Source organism: Sander lucioperca, chromosome 1, assembly GCF_008315115.2.
Source record: "Sander lucioperca isolate FBNREF2018 chromosome 1, SLUC_FBN_1.2, whole genome shotgun sequence".
Lineage (NCBI taxonomy): Eukaryota > Metazoa > Chordata > Actinopteri > Perciformes > Percidae > Sander > Sander lucioperca.
This window is the reverse complement of record NC_050173.1, coordinates 39,267,590-39,293,455: the sequence shown is the minus strand read 5'-3', so window position 1 is coordinate 39,293,455 and position 25,866 is coordinate 39,267,590. Positions and strand designations below refer to the sequence as shown.

General features: G+C 44.1%; 1 protein-coding gene across 3 annotated transcripts; it reads right to left on the bottom strand.

Moving 5' to 3' along the window:
- Positions 1–1,371: 1,371 nt before the first annotated feature.
- On the bottom strand, positions 1,372–13,396 carry mmp17b (matrix metallopeptidase 17b). Of its 3 annotated transcripts, XM_031319739.2 has the most exons (12): positions 13,307–13,396; positions 10,613–10,830; positions 9,313–9,445; positions 8,575–8,722; positions 8,306–8,414; positions 7,928–8,105; positions 7,331–7,507; positions 5,944–6,040; positions 4,976–5,049; positions 4,652–4,801; positions 4,060–4,329; positions 1,372–1,900 (listed from the first exon to the last, which is right to left on the bottom strand). In XM_031319739.2, exons 2-12 carry the CDS (start codon positions 10,736–10,738, stop codon positions 1,521–1,523), a joined length of 1,842 nt encoding a protein of 613 aa, XP_031175599.1. In that variant the 5' UTR covers positions 10,739–10,830; positions 13,307–13,396; the 3' UTR covers positions 1,372–1,520. The 3 variants fall into 3 exon arrangements, with proteins under 3 accessions (XP_031175599.1, XP_035860072.1, XP_035860069.1); XM_036004179.1 differs by lacking the exon at positions 10,613–10,830; XM_036004176.1 differs by lacking the exon at positions 13,307–13,396 and having other exon boundaries at positions 10,613–11,234.
- Between the last annotated feature and the right edge of the window lie 12,470 nt (positions 13,397–25,866).

Sequence of the window (25,866 nt, the reverse complement as noted above, 5' to 3'; positions counted from 1 at the left end):
GAGCAATTTCTTAAAGATGAAAACACTAAAGTCATTGCATTGTGGATCCATAAGTTCAGTGCTTGCCTAGATTTCCCCCTTTCACAAAGCTCTGCTGGTCCACCTGCAGCAGTCTGTGCTCCTTTAAGCTTTAAGGTCAAAAATACAATTCAGGGTATATTCTATTTATATATATAGTATTAGAATGAAGTGAGCTTACTGTTACTGTTGCTGCTGCAGGCTAGCTGCTCAAGGCTACATTACCTACTACTAACAAAACACATCAAATCTCCAAACAAACTGCTGGAGTTGCATTGTGGGTAATGTAGATGCCAGGAATAACAAGAAAGAAGAGTGCGTGGTATAAAAAACTTGATTTAAGTCTCTGGTTCCACTATTTTTGTGGGCTTTTCCGCCTTTAATGGACAGGACATCTAGGTGAGAAAGGGGGAAGACATGCAGGAAATCGTCACAGGTTGGACTCGAACCCTTGATCTCTGTGTCGAGGCATAAACCTCTATGTAAATGTGCACCTGCTCTACCAACTGATCCAACCCCGCCAGGATTCTTTTTTTTTTTTTAACTGTCTATCGTGAGTATGACAATGCTATAAAAGTGCAACCCCAAACTACTCTTAAGTAGGAGCTGGACTCATGGTTAACCTGGGAACAGCTAACCTGGCTCTATTAAAAATATAAAAACATATTGCACCTTGTTTGCTTCACCCATACCCAAAGAGACATTTAAAAACAACTATTGGTGGTTTTATAGTGTTGTTGTTAATAAGTTGGAGCTTTGCCTTGGCAAACAGCTGTGAGTCACAGAGACGTGTCCAGCTTCTATGGTCATGGCAGTAAACTCAAGCCTGCTCACCAGCTGTGTCTGCCAGTGGTGCACAAGTGCTGGTGGATGGATGAACTGTTGATGTAACTACAATTACAAATTACCAGGCTAGCACTTTCCCCCTACATCCAGCCTTTATGCTAAGCTAGGCTAACCCTGTCCAGACTCCAGCTCTGACTGAACACACAGACATGAGAGTGGCTCCAGTGGTGTAGTCTACGTGATACGCAGGTATACGGAGTATACCCACTAGGAAAGGTCAAGGATTTCCATATACCCACTTACAAAACTACTACACTACACAACTACACTCGTTCAGTGATTTGGTAAGCCTGCCCGTGAAGCTATACTGCCGCTTCGAGTGACACTGCAGCAGACGTTAACGTTACAGAAACTACAGAAAATTAGCCAGATGAGGCTGATGCTTTACGCGGTAACATTACAAAAAAACCTATGGGGTTGTCGCTCTGGGACGGGCAAGTCTAATGCTGGGAGGGAAAAAATTACAGTATACTCACTACAAAAAACTAAGACTACACCACTGAGTGGCTCAATCTTCTCTTCTCATAGTGAGTGTTTGTAGTTTCTCTTCTCTGCCTAACTAACGCTAACCTAACCTAACCTAACCCACATGGTGACTGTTTGTGCCTCCTCATTAAACCTGATAAGACAGCTGACTTCCATAGTCCTGTGCAGCTTTAGATAGCCAACAGTGTCCATGTAATCAGCAGCAAGGCAGCAATAGAAGATGTCGTCCTGCCACTAAGAGCTCCATTTTGGCACATGCATTGTGTCCAGATGTGTGAACCTCTGTCTTTATGTTGATTTCCATGTCTGTCCCTCCTGCTTTCTCCTTCTTCCTCCTTCTCATTCTTCTCCCTCCATCTCTCCCTGAGCTCCTGTCTTCCTGCAGATGGAGATAGAGACAAGGAGAGGTCGTCCACCACAGGAGAGGATGAGGAGGAGTCGGGGCAGTCCAGCCAGTCTGCAGTAGAGGATCGTGGATATCCGTCCTGCAGTGTGGAGCCTGGAAACCTGAACTTCCAGTATGAGTCTCCTTTGAAGAGATAGACAGAGCCTGGAGAAGAGGGAGAGAAGTTTTCACAACTTTTGAATGTTTTGCAGCCAAAATGTCATTTTATTTTGTGTAACAATGACAACAGATCCAAAGGGCTTGCTTGTTTTTCCAGCCTCTTCCTCCCTTTCAAGCTGAACTAACCTGACATCGCCAGACCAAATCCCAAATGCGTGTTAGTCTGGAACCTCTCAGTTCATTTTCAATTTCCAAGAGGCGTTATTAACAGCCGTAAACCAAAAAACCTCTGGACATGATTGGATAACAACCAATCAGAGCAACGAGATGTGATGTAGCGCATAGTGACGGACAAATGTAACAGACTACAGCGTGCAGAGATGAGCTTTGATGGTGGAGCTTCAACATGTCTGTTACCATCCATCCATCCATCTTCTTCCGCTTATCCGGTAACGGGTCGCGGGGGTAGCAGCTCCAGCAGGGGACCCCAAACTTCCCTTTCCCGAGCCACATTAACCAGCTCCGACTGGGGGATCCCGAGGCGTTCCCAGGCCAGGTTGGAGATATAATCCCTCCACCTAGTCCTGGGTCTTCCCCGAGGCCTCCTCCCAGCTGGACGTGCCTGGAACACCTCCCTAGGGAGGCGCCCAGGGGGCATCCTTACCAGATGCCCGAACCACCTCAACTGGCTCCTTTCGACGCGAAGGAGCAGCGGCTCTACTCCGAGCTCCTCACGGATGACTGAGCTTCTCACCCTATCTCTAAGGGAGACGCCAGCCACCCTCCTGAGGAAACCCATTTCGGCCGCTTGTACCCTGGATCTCGTTCTTTCGGTCATGACCCAACCTTCATGACCATAGGTGAGGGTAGGAACGAAAACTGACCGGTAGATTGAGAGCTTTGCCTTCTGGCTCAGCTCTCTTTTCGTCACAACGGTGCGATAAATTGAGTGTAATACCGCACCCGCTGCGCCGATTCTCCGACCAATCTCCCGCTCCATTGTTCCCTCACTCGCGAACAAGACTCCAAGGTACTTGAACTCCTTCACTGTCTGTTACCATCAGAATTTTAAAATAGTACCTCAACAGAAAGTTCCACATAAGTGTAAGTAGTGCAAAAGCTATGTTTATGCCTGCCGTAGTGCATGAGCCAAAAATGATGTCATCAGGTATTTTGTGTAAAGCGCGAAGGCTCTGCAGGTTGACAGTCATCGTACCAAATACGCCCCACATGAGATAAACTGTTGTGATTGGCCCGACCCGGGTTAGGCCCGCTGGAACTCTGTGGAAGGGGAGGAGGACCAGACGGATCTGCTAGAGCAAATAAAACATGAGCTGCAGATTCGTCTGGTTCCAGGGTTACGTTTGGAGCTATATGATAAAGATCCCTATGGAATAAAATTAACAATAATTAACTAACCCGCAGAGAAAATAAAACATGAGCGTCTGGTTTACCAGCTAAAACAGAACTATATCAGACATATTTTAGCTGCCCTGGATCTCGGTAAAGCCGAGAGGAGCTGCAGATTCTCTGCAGGTTCATCACTACGACTTAACCCCAAGTAAAGCGAATTAAACTTAAAATAAACATAAGCGGTGTAAATAAAAAGACATATGCAATTCTTGTTGTCACCACTAGTCGACAGTGCAAGCCAAATTATCAGTTTTGTTTGTTTACAGCAGTAATGCCTGTAAACATCGGGACACCAGCCCAGCCAATGATTTTTCATCATTACAGTAAAACACACCCTTGAATTATGTTTGTGAATTTAGGTAAAATGTTTATGGTCAAGAATTAAGGATAGGGGGCTTTAAAGGGGCTGTAATCAATCTTCAGAACAATAATATAGTAGCAAACAAACACTTGCATTAGTAATGAATGAAGTCACCCTCACTCTATGTTTGTTGTGACCTGAGCGCCTCTGATCTTTATTTTGATTGCCTGTCCGGCTGCGTGTGCACGTGAGTTCCTTGTGCGTCTGTGTCAGACACCGAGGGCTGTGACAAAGCATTGGGGAACAGTCTGTGAGAGCCGTGCACAGGCAATGCCAGCCCACTTTTTCTTCAGTATTTTGAGTTTAGCCCATTTAACTAAACCATGAACTAAACCATTGTACAAGTAAAACCAACACAATGTTGTCTCATTTGGTCCTTATAAGGATAGACATATGTAACGTGACACACAAACATGACTGTTGTCCTCACCATCGCTGTCTGTGGTGATGCCACTGACCCCCTCTCTGAGCAGCTGAGTCCACTTGTCTTCATGCTTCTCTTCCTCAGCGTGTCCCATCTTCCCCCACACAGGACCCTGCTCTGTGTCCCAGACCAGGCCCCACCTCCCTGCTGCTGCCTCCTCCTCCTCGTCCTCGTCCTCGTCTGCTCCAGCTAGCCCCCCCGCCATCCTGAGGGCGGACAGGGGCTGAGGGTAGCCCTCCTGCAGGGACAGATCCCTGAACAGCCAGAAGTGGGAACCTGCAGCAGGACACAACCTGGAGAGGTCAGATGCTCAGTTGGCTAATTCACACAGCCAATGATATTGCATTATTGGAAAATGTATTGAGTTGATCTTAACACTGGGTAGCAAACAGCTGTCAATGTGGACACCTGCTATGTCATTTATGTTACGTTACGTTGTCTTTGTTGTCTTTCAGTCTCTTATGAATGGACTCAGTTACTGGTCCTTTAATTCATTCATGCTTTTATTGAGTGATCTCTGAGGAAGAGGAAACCTGTTCAGGATATGATGTAAAAAAGGAAGTAACATTGCTACTGTATTAACATCATTGGAGTATACCACTGATAAAGATGATGGCATGATCGGACTGTCTCTCAAGCACAGCGTGAAGCCGAGGCAGGTCAGCAGGTAGACCCCTCCACAGCCTTCTGACTGAAGCCCCGCGACCCGACACCAAGCCCCCACCATTGACTCGCCACATCCTCAGACCTGGAGGGACAAGTACAAGACGACAGAATGGAGGAGAAGCGAAGGAATGGAGATGCAAGGGTGACATGATCCAGCTAACCCGAGCCAGACAGCTTTCACCTTCAACAAACTACTTATCAATGTCTTTTTTGTAATTTGACATGCCTAACGAGTCAGTTTGTGGTGTATTCAGACCTTTGAAGAAGAAAGTCTCCCCACGGATTCTTGCCACAGCATCAAAACTGATGTTACAGCGATCTATGAAGGGGCTGAATGGAGAAAACACACAGCGAGACTTGCATAAAGAGAATCATTGGATAGGATACAATCAAAGACAAACTTGAACACCTTAAGTCAATACTTAAAAAATAATACTATCTCATGCGGTGATCATTTCCTTGTTTCAAATTTGTTTCATGACAAAGACGAGATGTTGACGAAATCCATGTATTGATATACCTCTTGCTTCAGACAAGTTTGTTTGGAGTGTTAGACATGCTATCCATGAACACACATTAGACGTCAGGTCTGTTGATTTTAAATGGCGCCATACAGTTAAATGTGGTCTGTACGTCTACTGGTTATTAAAACACATAGCATTTATATGAAAAATTTGTTTTGGACAGTTGTGTCATACTCGCTTGTGTTGTGTGCAACAATGAATATAGTTATGCATATAACAGTCTAATACATCGCTAAAGACAGCATTCATCTGGAGTCCTCTTTTGTAAAATTATATTGGTTCAAATCAGAACATGTTTCATATCTGCATCATCATACATAACATAAGACCAGACATTCATCATCATACAACCATTTTGCATCATTGTTTGTGTCATTTTGTGGCTAATTTTAGTTCCTTTAGCTGAAAGCAGTTTGATTAAACGCTCACTCATGGTCTTGACTAAAACTATACCACAAAACACATTTATGTCAACTAATCTTTTGATGACTAAAATGTCAAATGTTTAAATCAACTAAAAATTAAAAGGATAAGGTTGACTAAATATGACTACAACTAACATGGACTTTTCATCTCTAAGACTAAATCACAAAATAGATGACACATATAATGCTTATTGTAGAGCTGTAAACACATTTTGCAGGTGAAACAAATCCAAGCTGGAAATATCTCTTAATCTATCTTATCTTGTAAGTCATACCCATATCTGTGATCATGGTGACGGCTCAGGCTCAGGCGCCGCTCAGGCTCCGGGGAGAGGCGAGGAGCGTCAGTGGCCAGCAGCTGATTCCTCTTACCTAAACCAAAAATCAAATCAATTTAAACCCAATGGCAATAAACAGCTAGATACAGTAATGCTAAAGCAATAATTATGCAGGGAGAAAAGATTCAGACCAAGTGTTTGTGGTAGTGACCACACGCCGCTTTCTTTTTTTCGATAATTATTTCATGATTTCTCCAAATATCCTAAACTGTCTTTTAGTGATCAATGGATTAAAATGAGTCAGATTCTGATGTTGTCACTAATCATCTCCAGTATAATCAGACATTAAGCTGTTGAATGTGTACTAGAAACTGACGCCATATTTTCCAAAACCAAATATCAAAACTCGAAAGGAAACTTGAATGAACCAATTCGAGAATCTGTTTGCCCACCAATAAATAAGTTACATCATCTGAGAACCATGAACGTTTGTTCAAAATTTCATGCCAATCCATCTAGTGGATATAGAGATGTTTCACTGGATACAAGTTTGGCTTGCTGGTGGTGCTACTGTAGATGAAAGGTCATTAGGATTCATCTAGGCACCATGGATATCTGTTCCAAACTTCAGGGTCCAATGTCGAGACATTTTAACATTGAAAACCACACAAGTCAACCTCATGGTGTCACCATGTCAGCTTTCATAAAGATGAGCAACTGAGGCAGAACCTCCTGCCACAGCAGCCCTGAACCCAAGAAGGACGATGAATTTAAGTAAAAAAGCAGCTGCTTGATTGAGGTTTGCATACCCAAGAACACAGCTGACTAGCTCAAGAGCTGCCGACGGCTGGACGAAGCATGCATGACATTATGCAAAGGCAAAATGAATCAAGAACCATTTGACGCAGTCTCACATTTCAACACAGAGAATTTCTTTTTCTTTGATTCTTTACAATACATGGCTGTCTGTACTTCCTCAATAACACAACAGAGGTCAGTCCACGCAACTGGTTCACAGCTGTCCTCAGTTATCTATTAAAAATCCAGTTTTATGCATTGTGTGGCCCTGAAGACATAATAATGAAGTCATTATGTCTTCTTTCTCTGATGTTGTCATGCTATGGTTTGGTTCATGTGATATATGCATTCTCACATGCCAACCAGGATCAGAATTAATCATTAATTAATCATGTGACCAGAAAAGATGTTTGCACCCTAAATTCTCACGGTGGACATTCTGACTTTTTAAACACAGCTGTGAGAAGGTATATTTCAGATTCAGATAATTTATTGTCACATGTTAAAAACATGAAGGAACAAAATGTTTTACTCAGACTCAGCAGCGTACACAATGCTGATGTAAATGTCCTCCAAGGAGCCTTACCGTAGAGCTGGGTGATGTGCTCCAGATCCTGAGGGCCCAGGCGGTAGTGGAGAGGATCTCCAGCAGGACCCTGGTAGTACGGCCTCATCACTGAGTGGCGAGATGAGGAGTGAGCAAGGCCCAGTGCATGGCCAAACTCATGGACCAGCACTGTGAACAGGTCAGTGCCCTCAGATGCTGGGAAGGAAGAGGGGAGGGGGTGAGGTAAACATAGATAAAGAGAACGATGAGCTGATTAGAAGGCGTAGGGGTGTGTTGTTCTAATATCCAGCCTTATACTTCACTTTTGGTAGGGATGATTTGGCCTTGAGCCCTGCAAACAGCTACTACAGGATGCAATGTTTACAGCACAGCACCAGATGGGGCTGTTGCATATAACAAACAACAAAGTGACAGCGTTGCTTTTCTGACAATGGTGCTGCAAAGGCACCAAATTAAAAGTTTTATCTCAGGGCACCACTACAGAACAGGTTGGAGTAGTCTTACTCAACATGGTTTTTCTTCTGGGGAGCATTAATGTATGAAGCATGGATGTCACTGTGCAATTAAGATGTCATAATATTAGAAGTGCAGACGTTTTTTTTAACATTGTTCCACCTGGCTGTCTGAAGGCCCACTCCTCCTCTGCATCCAAATGAACTCCTCCTGCCCGTGCATGGTCTGATGGGAAGAAAGCATGGCCAACTGCACCGCCTGCCCCATCAAAGGGATAGCCATCACCGTGGTAACCATGGAGGAAGTCTACCTGTAGGTCAGCTGCCTCTGGGCTGCCCACCTGAAGACAGACAATAGAAAGGACGCTTGATGGTGATTAGGCCTCTCAGGGCAGATTTGGGAAAACTGCTGCAGTAGTTTGGGCATGGATAGTTGAGCCCAGCTTCTGTCCTGACATGGTGTTCTACCAGCCCTGTAGGAAACTCATCTCGACCATCTTTCCCGTATGTCATTAATGCAGCATCAGACTAATGTACCAACCTCGTGGAACTCCAGGGGTGTTGGCTCTGCCCACACTCTTAAAGCATAAAAGACCAGGGAGCGAATGGTTTCCCGGGACAGATGAGAAGAGGAGGGGTATGAACTCAACCTAAGAATGTAACAGAGTGTTTATGTGTGAAATAGAGAGACAAATAAATGTGCGTCTGTAAATAAACAAAGTTCACAATCCTAATTGAAAACAGAAACTACTCATGTTTGTTCCAATTTGATCATCAGGTATAGATTACAAGAAATGAATCTTATCCAACCTCCAGTTAATGTTCCTGCGTGTCCACATGGAGATAGCCCTTCTCCTCCTTCTCCTCATGTCGCTCCCTTCTTGGTTGGCCGGTGATTTGGATGGCTCGTCAGGTAGGGAGCAGCGTGGACTGTTCATCAACGCCATTGTCTCCTCATCTGAACACACCAAAGCACAGAAGAACCAGAGGAGAGAGTCACGTATACAACACCAGATTCAAGAAGGAGTAGCCTGAACATGAGCTGTTGGACCTTAAAGGAGACATATCATGCTCATTTTCAGGTTCATATTTCTACTACAACATGTTAACATGCTTTAATGCTTTAACATACCATCAGTCTGAATATACCTGTATCGACCCTCTGTCTGAAACGTTACATTTTAGCGCCTGTCTCTTTAACCCCCCCTCCCAAAAAGCCCAGTCTGCTCTGATTGGCTTGTGAGAAAAATATGTTGCACTTTAGCAAAGGTAGTTGTCAAGCCGTGGGTGGAGCTACTCAGATGTGTGTGGGGGGGGGGGGTATCTAATGAGCCTGCATGTGACAGAAGAAGTAGAACTGAATCTGACTGGCTGGTTGAATTACGTTTTCACAAAGAAACTGATAGGGTCGTCTTATTTCAGTTTGTGGGTTGGTCGACTTTCCAGGTACGCTAATGTATACAAGCACTGAAAAATGTACTCTTTCATGACATGTCCTCTTTAAAGTAAAGCATACAGGTTTCCACAGCCACCATCTGTTCTCCTTACCTACGACTCCAGTGTCATTAAGGCCTGCAAACCTCTGCATGGCCCTGACAGCGTTAGTGACAGCTGTCCAAGCCTGCAGCTGACCAGTGGAAGGGTCTGAGGGTGGGAGGTAGCCATACTTCATCAACCAATCCTATGAGTAAAGAAGAGCAGGTAGTCATCTACATACATTGGCATCTGGTAACCCTAAGGAAACATTAAATTATACATACATTGAAAGTGTCTACAAACTGTTCACAGTAAACCCAAAATGGTCACACTGAACCTATGTGCTTTTTATGGTTATGTTTAGTCAACTCAAAGCAAATTAATGTGTACAACACACAGGTCTCTCAAACTGGATCAAATGGTCCTGTCTCATGCTTCAGGTCAGCATTATTGCATGGCTTCCTCCCTGTGACTTCCAGTATAGGCAAGGAAGGCACCAGAACCGGTGAACATAATCAAGGCAGCCGTTACATTTCTTCCTAACCCTATTTAGCAAAGCAATTAAGTGCATTTGTGGGAAACAGGGTTGTGTGGATATACCCTATATCGCCTCAAGAGAAAACCAACAAGTTTGGTCTGATCCAAAGTTTCCCTCCATACAAACCAAATGAAAGATAGAGCTCTGTGGCCTGAACATATTTTAGGATTTCTATCAATGTACACTTTGTTAGCATGCTATCTTGGCATGCATACTTTCTGCATTGTTGTCTTCACCTGGACCCATTGTGTTTGACAAACGATGCCTTGATATAAATGGGACGGACTAAATAATGATGATCCGACAGTTGAAGCAACACCTTTCTAAAACAGTTTTTAACAAAAACTGAACATTATAACCTCCTTGAAGGAGAATGTATTATAGGACTGATGGATTAGATTGCATTAGTTTGAGCTAGGTGGACCTAATAAACTGGCAACTGAGTGTATACTGTATACGTACAGTATATAAGCTGAAGGCAATGGCATCCTCAAGCACAAGTCAAGATTTCATTCAGGAGTTTGTTTGACTGGAGCCCTTTCAGATCCAGGATGCACAAATCAGGTGTAGTAACACCATCAGGTGAGCTGGACTAACTGGGACCTAAACTCAAAATCCAGACTCAAGGTCCTACAAAATGGCTTTTGAGCCAAATAGTCACCCACCACTCATGTTGCTCCTGGTAGTGCTTATTAGCAAACATATGTTTAGGTATGTCTCCTTCAAATTAGTTGATATACAGTAAATAAGCTGAGAGTCAGATATGCAGACACTGATTCACATTCCTGATTGCATTCCTTGCCCCCCTACAAATGTTCATGCTGTCTCTTTTACCACCAGGTGGGTGCCCTCATCTTCAGTGGGTGTCACTGGTGCAGAGGAGGGTGTGGGGGTTGTATCAGCAGCAGCAGTTTGCATCCATCCGTTGCTCAGCCACAGAAAAACAATCCACTTCTTCATCTTGGCTGCATATTTTTGCACAAAATATTTACTTGAGAGAAATCTTCAAAGCCGTTTGTAAATCCATTGGAGTCCGAGATGATTTTCCATCCCTGGAGTAAAATCAGAAAATAAGATGAAAATGCAAAGTTTTTACGGAGGACTTACAGCAGCGAAAATAACATAATCTAAAGTCTGCTGTTTGGTGCTGAGCAGGTAGTGTACAGTGGACTGAGAGCAGTGAGTGAACAAAACAGTAGAGTTGCAGCCAGACAGAAAATCAATCGAAACTCTTTATAAAGCTCGTACAGCCGAGGGGAGCTGCCGATTCAGCTGACAGTTTCTGTAAGTTCATCACTACGATGAAAATTGTCACATTGTTTTCATATTATAATGATACATTGTTAATTCATAATCAGAGATTGAAGTGGGCCGGAACCATCCAGAACACTATAAATAAGTAAACTCACACCTAGTCTCACAGTCCCAGCTCTATCTCCACAGCTCTGTGGATTAAGGTCTGGCACCACAGATGCATTCTGGCATAGAAGAAAAAATCCTCTGGGTTGTTTGCATTTCTTTAAACCAATCACAACCGTCTTGGGCAGTGCTAAGCTCCGGACGCAGCGACAGCGGCTCTGCAAAATAGTCTGGGGAAGGAACTTGTTTTGGTGGAACATTTGCACCCCGCAAAAGAAAATGCCACATACAATATTAAATTAAGTTATTTGTTGACACAATACAGTAACATGAGCTATTTAAATTAGCTGGATACATGGTTAAACCTCATAGTAAATGCCCTAAACATATTCTTTATACATCTATACAATCATTCCCTGAAAGAACCAAACAGGCCTCCCTTGTTGCACCAAATTTTCTTCAAAACTTGCCATTTTCAGTGTGTAGCTTGCTAGCTCAAAGATTGTTGTTGTTTCCCCAAGAGAACGTAGTGAGCAGAAGGGGAGGGACATCTGGCGGAAGTAAAGGCAACTATCCTGGAAATGTACTGCCATTGATCCAGACTAACTGGAACATTAAGGGGACTTTAAACGGCAGTCAGAGTCTGGGCCGGGATTATCTAATATGGTCTGCACATGGCTCTCGCCTCTAATGTCACAAGCAGACATGGAGGTGTTTGAGCCGATATGGTGCTAACAGTGCTGGGACAGGGGAGGGAGGGTGTGCATCAGCTTCTGCGTCAACATCCAGCCACTATGGGTCAGGACAGCATTATCAGCTATAACCGCTGTATGAGCAGCGCCATGTGAGCACGGCCAGCACATCTCGTATGACTTTACACATACAAAATATTGAGCCCAAAATCTGTCTGAAATTGTGTTTTTACCCAAATAGTCTCTGGGCTCGCTCCCTCACATATGCAAATCCAGAGGATGCACTTTTCACTAGGTTCTTATCTCTAGTGTCTTCACTAAACTAATGCCTTCTACCTGCCCTGACTTTTTGTGCATACATTATTCCTGGTCAGATAACTGAACATCTCTCTGTTCTTCTCTAACACTCTGACATTCAATGTCACGACAGCATGAATGAGTTAAAGTAGTGAGTGAATGAAGTTGACGGGCAACATCCATATTGTATTCCCACTGGGGAGACAATACACCAGATGCAATCAGAAGATGGACAGCAATGACCATAAAACACGGAGGGGAGGGCAACGCTGACTGCTGCATAGGACACTGATGCATGTGAGTGTGTGTCCGCCTCAGTCAGACGCTTCATTTAATTAAGTTAGAGGGTACACCATTTCAGTTAAAGCATGGGGGGGGGGGCAGAGAAGAAAGGATGAAAGAGAGGGATGAACGGAGGAGGGGGACAGTGTTAAAGCAATGACATCAAAGCAGCAAAGAGAGTACAAGCCAAGAGTCAGGAGGGCTAGACTGTTCAAAACCAACTAACCAAAAGTAATATTATTCTAATTCTGCAAAATACAATATTTTAATACAAATATATGTATTTATATATATATAGCATACACATCATAACTCATATTAAGTGAGCACAGGCTGCTTGGCTTTGACCCCAACCGAACTGATGAACACTGTTCCAGAATATTCTCTTTCAAAACGAATGAATCTCACAAGGAAGTTATTTTGTTTCATATATTGCCGATTGTTTTTTTGGAAGTTAACAGGGATCCAAATGAAGAATATACAGTAGAATCAACTTGCGACATGCAGCTTTCTTTACAGGAGCATGTAAACCAGAGTAACTGAACCTTTTGCAGGTTTGACAGTTAACTAAATAACTAAAAGGTTTCCTTTTAAAAGGTCGAAAGAAAATCTTCTGGGCCGGGCTGGGGATGCTCAGACCATAAGTATTTCTAAAATCCTGGATTGATTCTTAAATGTTTACTTTCCTTTTTTTCACTGTAGATTAAACCGCTACACAGAAGCCCAGTCATCAGTAATTCTGACTCTATTGGCCCTGACACATGCAATAATGTCACCATCTGGCACAGGCCTCCGATATCTAACACTTTTCACTACAACTCATGCAAAAACACTCTAAGTCCAATCTAGTCCAGTACAAACTGCACACAACCTTAAACAAGACAGTTTCCATGCTTACCTTCCTCCTCCTCTGCATCCGTCCTCCCTCTCACTCTCTCTTTATCTGCCACTATAGGAACAGATGGGTCCTTTCTCTTCTCTTACTTCTTCCCTCCTCCCCCCCACCACACACACCCCTTCCACCACACACACACACACACACACACACACATCCCGCACTGCCATGACAAATGTAAGCTTGCATGTTTGCAGAAACATCCTCTTTCTTTCACTAAAGAAGATTCTGCCTCAGTTTGCTCATTCCATCACTCACTTTGCATCTGTGAGCTCCACATCCCAACCAATATTTAACATATAAAATAAATGCTTTGCTTTTCAGTGATTCCTCTATTCTAAAACTGAAACAATAAGTCCTGGCATGGCACTCAGTCGCCGTCTGGTGTCCTTCGCTTGATCGGGAGGATTAGTGAGTGTTACACAGCAAAGATGGGTTTAGATTTTGTGTGTGCGTGTTTCCCTGTGTGCAACATCTGCATGCTCATGTGTATCTTCTCTGATGATGGCATTAACATTTTACACACAATCCTCTTAACACAAGGATTACAAACTAAAATGAAGACGAACAGATTTGTCTCTGTTTCCTTTTTTCTTGTGTTCTTTCTTTGTGTTGAAGCCACTGGACCAACTGTTAGAGGCTCGGCACAGCCAGTATTGTGACCTCTTTCTTTAAGTACAACATTAGCAACATTCTTCTACTCAACTCTCTCCATAAACACATTCATCACAATCCATTTGAAGTTAAAAAGCAGAGGACATAAAGTGGAATCACTTGCTGGAGAGATTGGCAAGAGCATATTTTCTATAAGCTTATTCATGCCAACACTGCTATTCTCTCTCTTTCTTGAGTCCTGTTCCTAATAGCAGCTGAGGCGTCCCACTGGGATCATTAGGTTCCATCTAATCTGCACTTTGTCTGCTGAGGGACAATGGCTGATAGTAAAAACACATGTAGGGCTGATGAGATGTTTTTGCAGGAAACCTGATTTCTCCGATACATTTCTGCAGCAGGACGGACAGACTGACGCTCTTCAAAAAAGCCTTCTCTGAACTGCTCACATTTTCCTCAGTGTAGATTTACTTGCTCACCACACTTTAGTACTTTTATTTCACTAAAACTTTGAATGCCGTTGTTACATGCAGAACACCTTGAACAGTCACATTCTCATCTTATCATGAAATGCAATGACACAGATGTACCTGTTCTGCCTGTCTACTATATGCAAGCAAAGGGATGTTTGCATCATCTCCTGTCTATACATGAACTCTGGACATGGCCAAAGGGGAATATGTGTCCCAATCTGTGCTGCTATTTCACAGAAACTGGGAGTTCAATTCTGTGATTGTCTACCTGCATGCCACACCCTCACAGCCTGTGACTGTGACAGCACAAGTAGCTTGAATAGGAAAGACAGGGAAAGACAACAGCTTTTACAAAGCTCACTAAAGATTCTCCATCTGTATGGACAGAAGATAAAAAAGAGAACGGGAGTTAACGCACTGGCCTTGATGAGCTGAGATTAGGGCTGTCAAGCGATTCAATTTTCTTAATCGCGATTAATTGTTGAATTTCTATAGTTAATCGCAATTAATTGCATGTTTTATCACATGATTAAAATTCTATTATTTTGCATTTCAGAACTGTTTTAAGTACATATTAACAATGGAAAGCCATTGTTACCAGTGTATCTTGATTGGGAATCAAATGAATGCGAAGAAAATGACTTTATGAACTTGATTTTAAGATTTGTATTTGTTTATTATATATTTAATCTAGTCACACTTTTGACAACAACAACAACTTTGAATGCACCATAAGAGTGTAAATTACCAGTTTCATTGAACGCACCGTCTGTGTTTTTCCGACAACAGCAGCTGCAGATTGTTACATCCCGGTGTGGAAATACAGACACACTTTATACCATTTAGCGTTAGCTGTCAGCATTGTAACCGTGTTTAATCCAGCTAATAGCTAGCAGTAGGCTAACGTTAGATGCTGTCGAGTATAGTGTTAACTAGCGTCATGTGGAGCAATGTTTCTGTTGCCTGTAACATCTGTTTCAGAGCATCAGAGAGAAGTGCAGGCATATCAGCACCGAAATCTGCGTTGCTATTCCTGCAGCAGCAGGATGTGTTACGAGGAAGTACGGCAAAATAGTAGTCTGTTAGGCACGACGCAAAGCCGAGTGAAGTGAAAATAAATTAATAAATGGCGGCATACGATTAATACGATTTAAAAAAATTAATGCATTATGCTCGACCCTTAATCGCATCGCAATTAACGCGTTAATGCTGACAGCCCTAGCTGAGATACATCTTGGCAATCACAAGCGATGCATCAAGCATGACGATGCTTTCACATGTTCTGAGCCCAATGTGTCAGACAGCAGGGTGGAACTTCTCTGGAATCCCTTTGGTACTGGCTGGATAGTCACATCACACACCTACTGCAGGGCCTGCAGGACATGCCGGGGCCTTTCAGTAGGAGTGACGTGCACTGAGTTTTGCTCCGCACCTTTCCTAAGTGCCCAAACGTGACACAGTTTGTCACCAAGGAAAATGCTGCATACAAAAAATAGACCAGGGAACGATTTGTGTTTGTCAGATTATATTCTTACTTTAAGCTTATTTTGTGAGTGGAAATTATTACTTTTGCATCCAAAACATTTTATTTAGCCTTAAAATTAAAGTTGATACAAAACCTTCAATAAGCGGTCTGTTACCATTTCTTCCTGATTATAGTGTATTTTGTAAGTCTAGTCTAGATTGACTGCAGACATGTCACTTTACAGCCATTTTATTTTGCTTGGAACAGGTCATACATTATTTAAAGTGCTCATATTATGCCGTTTGGCTTTTTCCTTTTCCTTTATAGTGTTATATATATTTTGTGTGCATGTTATAGGTTTACAAAGTGAAAAAGCCCAAAGTCCACCCCAAAGGGACTTACCATCTCCAACAGAAAACACTGTTGACAAACTGCTCCAAACAGCTCTATTGTAGTCCAGCCTTTGTAACACATGTAATAATGCTCGCCTAGCTGCTAGCGTGGCACGCCCTCATACTCTGCTTCTGATCAGCTAACAGTGCAGACCTAGCTACTGCGCATGTGCGACTCCCAACAAAGATGTAACAGAAGTGAGATGCCTCACTCTGTAGCTAAAACAGATAGCTCAACACACAGGGTGTCATGAATCCCGCTGTTTGAGTCTGTTTTTCTGCTTGAGTTGCCTGTATTCTGTCCTGGAGTCTGTTTTCCTGAGTTCCTGAATGCACCCTGTCTGGTTGCCTGGCAACGTAGCAAGGCGGGAGATCTCTCTACTACTCACACCTGCATCTCATCAGCTACCTGCACACCTGGTCCTGATCACCACCTCTCCACTACATAAGCGCTGACCTGACATCCATTCCCTGCCGGATCGTTAGCCACTAACAGTATGTTGTGCCTGCGTATCAGCCTCAGTTTTCTAAGAGTTAGTTTTGCTGCTCTGTTACTTTTGTTTGCTGTGTGCTTACCTCCGTTTCCTCTGTCAGCAGTTACTCTCCCGAGATATTCACTCCACCTCTGCCTGGTTGTCGATTACTTCAGAAACCACATTGGATCTGCTCATTCCCTCCCACCTACTCACCTCCATTGCCTGCTCTGTCACCTGGATTCTCCTGCTTCCACATTTAAGTCTTTAAATAAATACTAACCTTTACTCAACTTTTTTCGTTTTTGACTTGCAGCCCAACTCATACGCCACAGACAAGGCCAGGATAGCCTTTGTAATTGAATTGCTGCGTGGAAGAGCCCTGGACTGGGCTTCAGCCTTATGGGAACGACAGGACACCTGTATGGCGTCTTACCAGGAGTTCATGGCAGAGATGAGGAAGCTGTTTGACCACCCCATCCGAGGTAAGGACGCAGCTAATCGTCTGTTTTCTCTTCACCAAGTAGTTCGCAGTGTTGCAGATTTTGTAATTGAATTCAGAACGTTGGCGGTGGAGAGTGGTTGGAATGAGGCATCACTACAAGCGGCTTTTAATCAGGGGTTGTCGGAGCAACTTAAGGATGAACTGATTTCTTATCCTGAGCCTAGTGACCTGGACACTCTGATAGCGTTATCTATTCGGGTGGATAACAGAATCCGAGAGAGAAGGAGGGAGAAGCGGTGGGGGTCTTCCAACCAATCGCCGTCTCTGTTACCATCCAAATCGGGTAATAGACCAGGAAGAGCTGATCATTCTTCACCACACGAGATTAAAGGAGAGTTTCTGCCTTCAGATCCTGAAACCATGCAAGTGGGGCGGCACAGTTTAACCAAGGAGGAGCGCCAACGTAGACGTGAGACCAACAGCTGCCTGTACTGTGGCATTACATCTCCACCTGTCCCCAGCGTCCGTTAAACGGCCCGGCTCGCTAAGTTTGGGAGGACTTTTAGCGAGCCAGTTTCAGTCTCCCAATAACCCTGTCAGACCCCGTTTTCCTGCAACCCCCATGAACAATAATCAGATTTTAGAGATTAACGTTTTAATCGATTCAGGTGCTGACGACAGTTTTATGGATGCCGACTTGGTGGAACAGCTGGGGCTTTCCAAGGAGCAGTTACCGGAAGCCATTGAAGCAACCACTCTGAACGGCAGACTGCTGGCACGTATCACTATGAGGACTGAACCTGTTAAAATGCTGCTGTCAGGTAATCATTCTGAGCTCATCTGCTTCTTCATTCTGCCATCTCCCCGTGCCCCTCTGGTTCTTGGTTACCTCTGGCTGAGGGAACACAATCCCACGTTCGATTGGGTGACTGGCAAGGTAAATAGTTGGAGTATTAAATGTCATGCTAACTGCCTTAAAACTGCCTATTCTCATTCTGTTCCCAGTCTGGTCAGTGATTCTGGTTCTCCAGATTTGTCCCTAGTTCCTGAAACCATCACGATTTGGGTGAAGTTTTCAGCAAGCAGAGGGCGCTGTCACTTCCTCCCCACCGACCACATGACATGCGATAAATCTGATCCCTGGAGCTACCTATCCCAAAGGACGGTTATACAGTATCTCTTGACCTGAACACGAAGCCATGGAGACCTACATAAAAGAATCTCTTGCTGCCGGTCTCATTCATCCCTCGTCATCACCCCTGAGAGCTGGATTCTTTTTCGTGAGTAAGAAGGATGGCTCTCTTCGACCTTGTATTGATTATCGGGGTTTGAATGATATCACTGTCAAGAACAAGTATCCCCTGCCTTTGAACTCTGCTTTCGACTCCTTACAGGGTGCTACTGTGTTCACTAAGCTTGATTTACGCAATGCGTATCATCTGGTCCGTATCAGAGAGGGGGACGAGTGGTTGACTGGGTTCAACACACCTATGGGACATTTCGAGTACCAAGTGATGCCGTTTGGACTGACCAATGCTCCAGCAGTTTTCCAGAGTATGGTGAATGACGTTCTGAGAGATATGATCGGTCTTTTTGTATTTGTTTAACTGGATGACATTCTCATTTTTTCTAAGGAGCTTTCCAGTCACATCCAGCATGTCAAGCAGGTCCTGCAGCGATTATTGGAGAACCGCCTATTTGTGAAAGCAGAAAAGTGACTTCCACGTCCACACCACATCTTTCCTCGGATACATTATCTCCAAGGGAGAGATAAAGATGGACCAAGAGAAGGTCAGAGCGGTTCTTGATTGGCCCCAGCCCGGTTTGAGATTGCAGCTCCAGAGGTTCCTGGGATTTGCGAACTTCTATCGAAGATTCATCCGTGATTACAGCCGTGTGGCCGCTCCTTTGACTGCCCTGACTTCTAGCACCAGAACTTTCTGTTGGAATCCTGAGGCGGACCGAGCATTCCTGGAGTTGAAGAGCCGATTCACCAACGCCCCTATTCTCTCTCAACCTGACACTTTCCGTCAGTTTGTTGTGGAAGTGGACGCCTCTGATGTGGTGGTTTGCGCCATCTTGTCCCAGCGAAGCTCCACTGACAGTAAACTCCATCCCTGTGCCTTCTACTTTCGTCGTCTTTCGCCTGTAGAGAGAAATTACGATGTGGGAAACCGGGAGCTCCTCGCTGTTAAACTCGCCTTGGAGGAGTGGCACCACTGGTTGGAGGGGGCAGAGCAACCGTTTATTGTCTGGACTGACCACAAGAATCTTGCTTATGTGCAATCTGCTAGACGCCTCAAGCCCACCTGGCCTCAACTCCCGTCAGTCCAGGTGGGCTTTGTTTTTTGGACGTTTTAATTTTTCCCTGACTTTCAGACCTGGCTCCAAGAACGGCAAGGCGGACGCCTTGTCCCGGATGTTCTCCAAAATGGAGGATAGTGGGGCCAAAACTGAGACTATTCTTCCCCGGGATTTAGTCACTGGAGCAGTTACTTGGAGGATTGAAGAGGAGGTCATGGCAGCCCTTCGGACACAGCCCAGTCCCGGTAATGGTCCACCCGGTCGGTTATTTGTGCCTGAATCTGTCCGTTCTGCAGTTCTCCAGTGGGCCCACGCCAACAAGATGGCTTGTCACCCTGGCGTGGCTCGGACTATGGCAGAATAAGAGCACCAATCGGCCCAGCTCTGGACTTCTTCATCCTCTACCAATTCCCCGGCGACCATGGTCGCATCTGGCTCTGGACTTTGTCACTGGGTTGCCCTCTTCTGATGGGAACACGGTCATTCTGACTATTGTGGACAGATTCAGCAAGTTCGCCCACTTTTTTCCCATCTCAAAACTTCCCTCTGCCACTGAGACGTCCGAAATCCTTGTTAGGGAGATTTTCAGGGTCCACGGTCTGCCCAGTGACATTGTTTCCGACCGTGGTCCTCAGTTTACCTCTGCTGTCTGGAAATCCTTTTGTTTGGCCATTGGAGCTACAGTCAGTCTCACATCTGGATTTCACCCCCAATCTAATGGTCAAGCTGAGAGAGCCAACCAGGAGATGGAATCCACACTTCGCTGCCTTGTCTCCTCCAACCCCACCTCTTGGGCTTCTCAGTTGCCATGGGTCGAGTATGCCCATAATACTCTCCCTACATCTGCCACTGGGATGTCTCCCTTCCAGTGCCTTTACGGTTACCAACCTCCATTGTTCCCTTCTCAGGAAAAGGATCTCTCGGTTCCCTCTGTCCAAGCCCACATTCGCCGTTGCCACCGGACCTGGCATCGGGCCAGACGGGCCCTCCTCAGAGTTTCTGATCGGTATCAGCTCCAGGCTAATCGTCGCCGTATCCCAGCTCCCGCTTATGCCATTGGAGATAAGGTCTGGTTGGCTACACGGGATCTTCCTCTGCGGACAGAGTCAAGAAAACTGGCACCTAAGTTCATTGGTCCATTTGTGGTGGAGAAGGTCATTAATCCTGCTGTAGTTCGACTCAAATTGCCCAAGACGCTCAGAGTCCATCCCGCTTTTCATGTCTCCTGCCTCAAGCCGGTTCTTCTCAGTCCTCTGTTGCCCCCTCCTCCTCGGATGATCGGAGGTGGTCCTGTCTACACGGTGCGCCACATCATGGATTCCAGGCGGCGGGGTCGGGGTTTCCAGTATCTCGTGGACTGGGAGGGTTATGGTCCTGAAGAAAGGAGTTGGATTCCTCGACGTCAAATCCTTGATAATGACCTTCTGCGTGACTTCTACCGCCTTCATCCTGGCGCTCCGGGTAGTCCGCCCGGTGGCGTTCGTCGGAGGGGGGGTACTGTCATGAATCCCGCTGTTTGAGTCTGTTTTTCTGCTTGAGTTGCCTGTATTCTGTCCTGGAGTCTGTTTTCCTGAGTTCCTGAATGCACCCTGTCTGGTTGCCTGGCAACGTAGCAAGGCGGGAGATCTCTCTACTACTCACACCTGCATCTCATCAGCTACAAGCACACCTGGTCCTGATCACCACCTCTCCACTACATAAGCTCTGACCTGACATCCATTCCCTGCCAGATCATTAGCCACTAACAGTATGTTGTGCCTGCGTATCAGCCTCAGTTTTCTAAGAGTTAGTTTTGCTGCTCTGTTACTTTTGTTTGCTGTGTGCTTACCTCCGTTTCCTCTGTCAGCTGTTACTCTCCCGGGATATTCACTCCACCTCTGCCTGGTCGTCGATTGCTTCAGAAACCACATTGGATCTGCTCATTCCCTCCCACCTACTCACCTCCATTGCCTGCTCCGTCACCTGGATTCTCCTGCTTCCACATTTAAGTCTTTAAAGCCCATGTTGCAGGTTAACCACCACTGTTGATTAATGGGTACATAAAGCACTCAATATATGTATATCATTGTTAAAAATGTTTCCAAATAGTGTTAAAGGCCAGTTTTCGCCGTTTTAGTCGTTTAATCTGTTTTTTAACGCAATTCGGTGATGACGTCACGTTGGGGAGACGTGCCTCAGCCTAGTACTAGAACTATGGTGACTGTGTATCAGCCTAGTACTAGAACTATGGTGACTGACTGGGATGAGGAAGAGGTGGAAGAGGTGTTTTTACTGTCAGTGAATAGCACCTAGTGAAAGTCAGTGTTTTCTTTATATTTAGTGACAGTGATCATCTCGTTAGTTCAGATAAGTACCAGTAAACTTATCTAGATCTAGAAATAGAAGGCATCATGGTAGCTATGGGCTAACTTGCAAGGCAGTCTAACCTGTGAAATCCCCCGACGTTGTAAACACATTTTCGATTAGATATCTCACATTTTGATGGACCCTACTAGCTCCAGTAACAACATATTTGCCTAGTGTTTATGTATTACTTGGATGAGGATGCTGTTCGGCTTTTCAAAAGTTTAGACAGCTAGCTAGCTAACGCTACACCGACGTTTTGCTAACGTTAGCACAACAGCGTTAGCCTAGACGGCTAGGTAAATATTACGACTGCCTTCGTTGTTTCCTATATCTGCCTCCACATTGTCAACATAAGACATTTGGCATTAGTGCTCCTTTTGTAACATAATTGTATTGAATGAAATGTTAAGCTTCGCTCCTACGAGATGGGTGGATTTTTGTTAGGTAGCTGGCTATAGTTAGCCTGTGCTAGTGGAATTAGCTAACGTTGCGTAGCCAGCCAGCAGCTTTGGCAGTAGTTTTGGCGAGCTAACCACGACAGCTAACACATCCACAAGAGTCTCTATTTCAAACATCACTGCAGATTGACTGCTTTTAGCAGCAGAGGTTGATTGTGGGCGACAATACTGTCGTGATTAGCTAGCTCACCTGGCTGTTTACGCAACGTTAGCTAATTCCGCTAGCATACAGGCTAACTATAGCCAGTTAGCTTTGTATGTAACAAAAACCCACCCATCTCGTAGGAGCGAAGCTTAACATTTCATTCAATAACATTATGGTACAAAAGGTTCACTAACGCAACATGTCTTATGTTGACAACGTGGACGCAGATATAGGAAACTCCGAAGGCAGTCTAATATTTACCTAGCTAGCAGTCTAGGCTAACGCTGTTGCGCTAACGTTAGCAAACATCGGCGTAGCTAGCTGTCTAAACTTGTGAAAAGCCGTCCAAGCTGTGTTTCAATTTCCCTCCAATATTATTATACACATAATAAAGACACATGGACTCGGTCGAGACCAAAAGCCATATTTTGCAACACTAGTGGCACAGACCGAGCCCATAAACAGTGAACAGAGACGGGGCTTTCGTCTGTCGTCTCCCCAACGTGACGTAATGCAATGCATTGTGGGGGAAAAGAGAATCATTGCAAACCGCTGTAAAATAGTACTACTTTTTCGTATTTTATTCCGTTTTGTGATATCCATTGTATTTGATGTTGTTGGATAACAGTTTAAATGTTTATTACCAACAAGCAAATTGCACAAATTCATTAGAAAATAAACCCTGCAACATGGGCTTTAAATAAATACTCAACTTTACTCAACTCACCTTGTCCTGGTCTGCTTCTGGGTTCCGCCTTAGAGAATTGTGACACAGGGTGAAAAGAGGAGCTGCAGCAATGTGCAGTACGACAAAAATATGTTTTTTTTTAAATTAAACCATTTAAACCTATTCTGGTACAACCTCTAAATACAAGTATGAACCTGAAAATGAGCATAATATGAGCACTTCAATGTGGAGCACTGACCATGCCTGCTACAGTCACATATATATACTCAGCACAGTCAAACCATTCCAACTAACTCTGATTGGCGTGTCTGGGACAATCCCAGCCAAAGATGCAATGAAATTTTTTTGCTTATTGTACTTATGTGTTTGTATTCACTGTATTTCCTCAATGCATCAAGAGACTCACATTCACAGTGTGCAGGTGTGCTCAGGTTCTTTATTGTCACCTGAAGGATACACCATGTGTCTGGAGTATCACTGGCTGGAAGCAGGGAGCCTTCTGGGGCTGAAAGGAATACCTGCCAACTCTACCCAGGGATGAAAAAAGGCTTACAGGTAGTGTTGCAATGTAATGAAGTACAAATACTTTGTTACTGTACTTAAGTAGAATTTTCACAAATCTGTACTTTACTTTGTTATTCATATTTCCAGAAACTTTTACTTTTACTCCACTACATTTCCTAAATAAAATGTATACTTTTACTCCACTGCATTTCCCCTAAGCATCTTAGTTACTCGTTACTACAAAATAAAAGAAGAAATGTGTTACACTGGGAAAAAAATATAATTGCTCCTAGATTGCAAGTTAATGCACCTCCATTCCAGTTGGTGACATAACGCCTGTTTGTTGCTAAGCGGCAAAAAAACAACAACCCTAGGCCAAAACTAAAGAAAAAGAGGAGGAAGCATAATAACTGATAGCGTCATGTAAGCACCTGTTGTAGGCTCTGCCGCCATGGTAACAGACGATGAACATCACAACGACAATGGTGAACGGGGTGGTAATGAAGATAACCTTACACACCTTTGGCCATAAAGTTCAAAATCAAAGTTTTTTACTTCTAATAAGTACATGTAATATTAAATTACTCTTGATACTTAAGTACAGTAAATATCAGATACTTTAAGACTTTCACTCAAGTATTATTCTAAAAGGAGACTTTAACTTCTACCAAAGTCATTTTGTGGTAAGATACTTTATATCTTTCACTATCATAATGATCAGTATCTACAAAGGAAGCATATGAAATGAAATAAACGCATATGTTCCACTGCAGACATGCTGTTTGTTACAGCCACACTCAGATGTGTGATCTATGAAGCAGCCCATCTCTATGTTTCTAAGTTTCTGGGGTAAATGAAGATTAGGCATTTCCTCTGTCACCGTGACAACAGGCTACTTCCTTATGAATGTAGCTACTGGGACAGGTCAAAGGTTACTTGGTGGTAATGGCTGATGGATGCTGGGTGGGCTGGGGATCTTGGTAAATGTATGAATGGAGCTGTGTGTCACGGACAGCACAGTGTTTCTCTGCACACATCTGCCTCACACTTTGACTGAAAGGCCCATAGCCTCTCACATACTTGTTTGGAGTTGTTGGAGCTGCCACAACACAACAATATAACATACACAACATAACACAACAATACACTACATTGTGTTCTCGTAACCAATATTTTCTCACTGCTTTGCTCACTGCTAAAATTCACAAAAATTATAAAAGTGTTCAGGGATTCCACTAGAGTTCTACTCTGTGTGGTTCTGTCTGATGATGTGGAAGCATTTAGCCTGGGGCTAACAGGCTAGTACTCTGTATTAAAAGTTCCTCGCCCTGATGTTGCTGTGACAGAGCTGACCTGTGGTGGCTGGGGATCACATGGTGGTTAACCACCTCAGCTTCGGGTGGAGGGACAAGAGATGGAGGCTGCAGCTCCACAAAGAGCGCAGTGTGAGATCATGTGGACGTCAGAGCAGAGAGGACAGTCAGGATGTTAGAGAATTACTCAAATCTCGGTTGAGAATGACTTCAAATGGAATTTGATCATATGACCATACCCAGAAACCAACAATAAAGTGCTCATAAAATATTACTTGTAATGGTGATTTCATGGCTTTTCATGAAAACAAGGGAATAAAGGTAGCCTAGAAATTTAGACGCACCCTAGCGGCAGCAAATGTAATTTGCAGCCAGGGTCGTCTAGCAACTCTCCGTTGGCTTACAAGCTGGAAAAACCAAACTCTAGTCAGGCCAATCACATCGTGTATCTTGATGTGGGTCTGGCTAAGGGATAGTTTACCCAAATTCCAAATAAAATATTTTCTCACTTATCTCTGGTATCATAGACTGTATGAAGGTAGAACGCGTCCAAGGAAAAATACATTTCAGCGTATGCTCTGTTGACATGGGCCTGGAACTATACATACAGACCCAGCCTGCACTGAACATATATATATTCATTCATATTCCACAGAGTTCAGCAACACAACTGTAGCTAATGCCCTCATAGAGTGATGTCTCTAAACCTGGACAAATGTCAAAACTATCTACATAACTACAGGTAGGCCCTACGTGAGGTAATTTGGGTGAATAGGTCTTGTAGAAACTCAACCTTTGCCACTTTTGCATTAATATTTGTCAAAGCCCAAATTACATTTCAGCTCATAATGATGAGTGGCTTATAAGTCACTTTGGTCTCACAGGAAATTTTGAAGAACCCCCCCATACTCTATTACAAATAAAAAATGATCATGAGATAAAAAG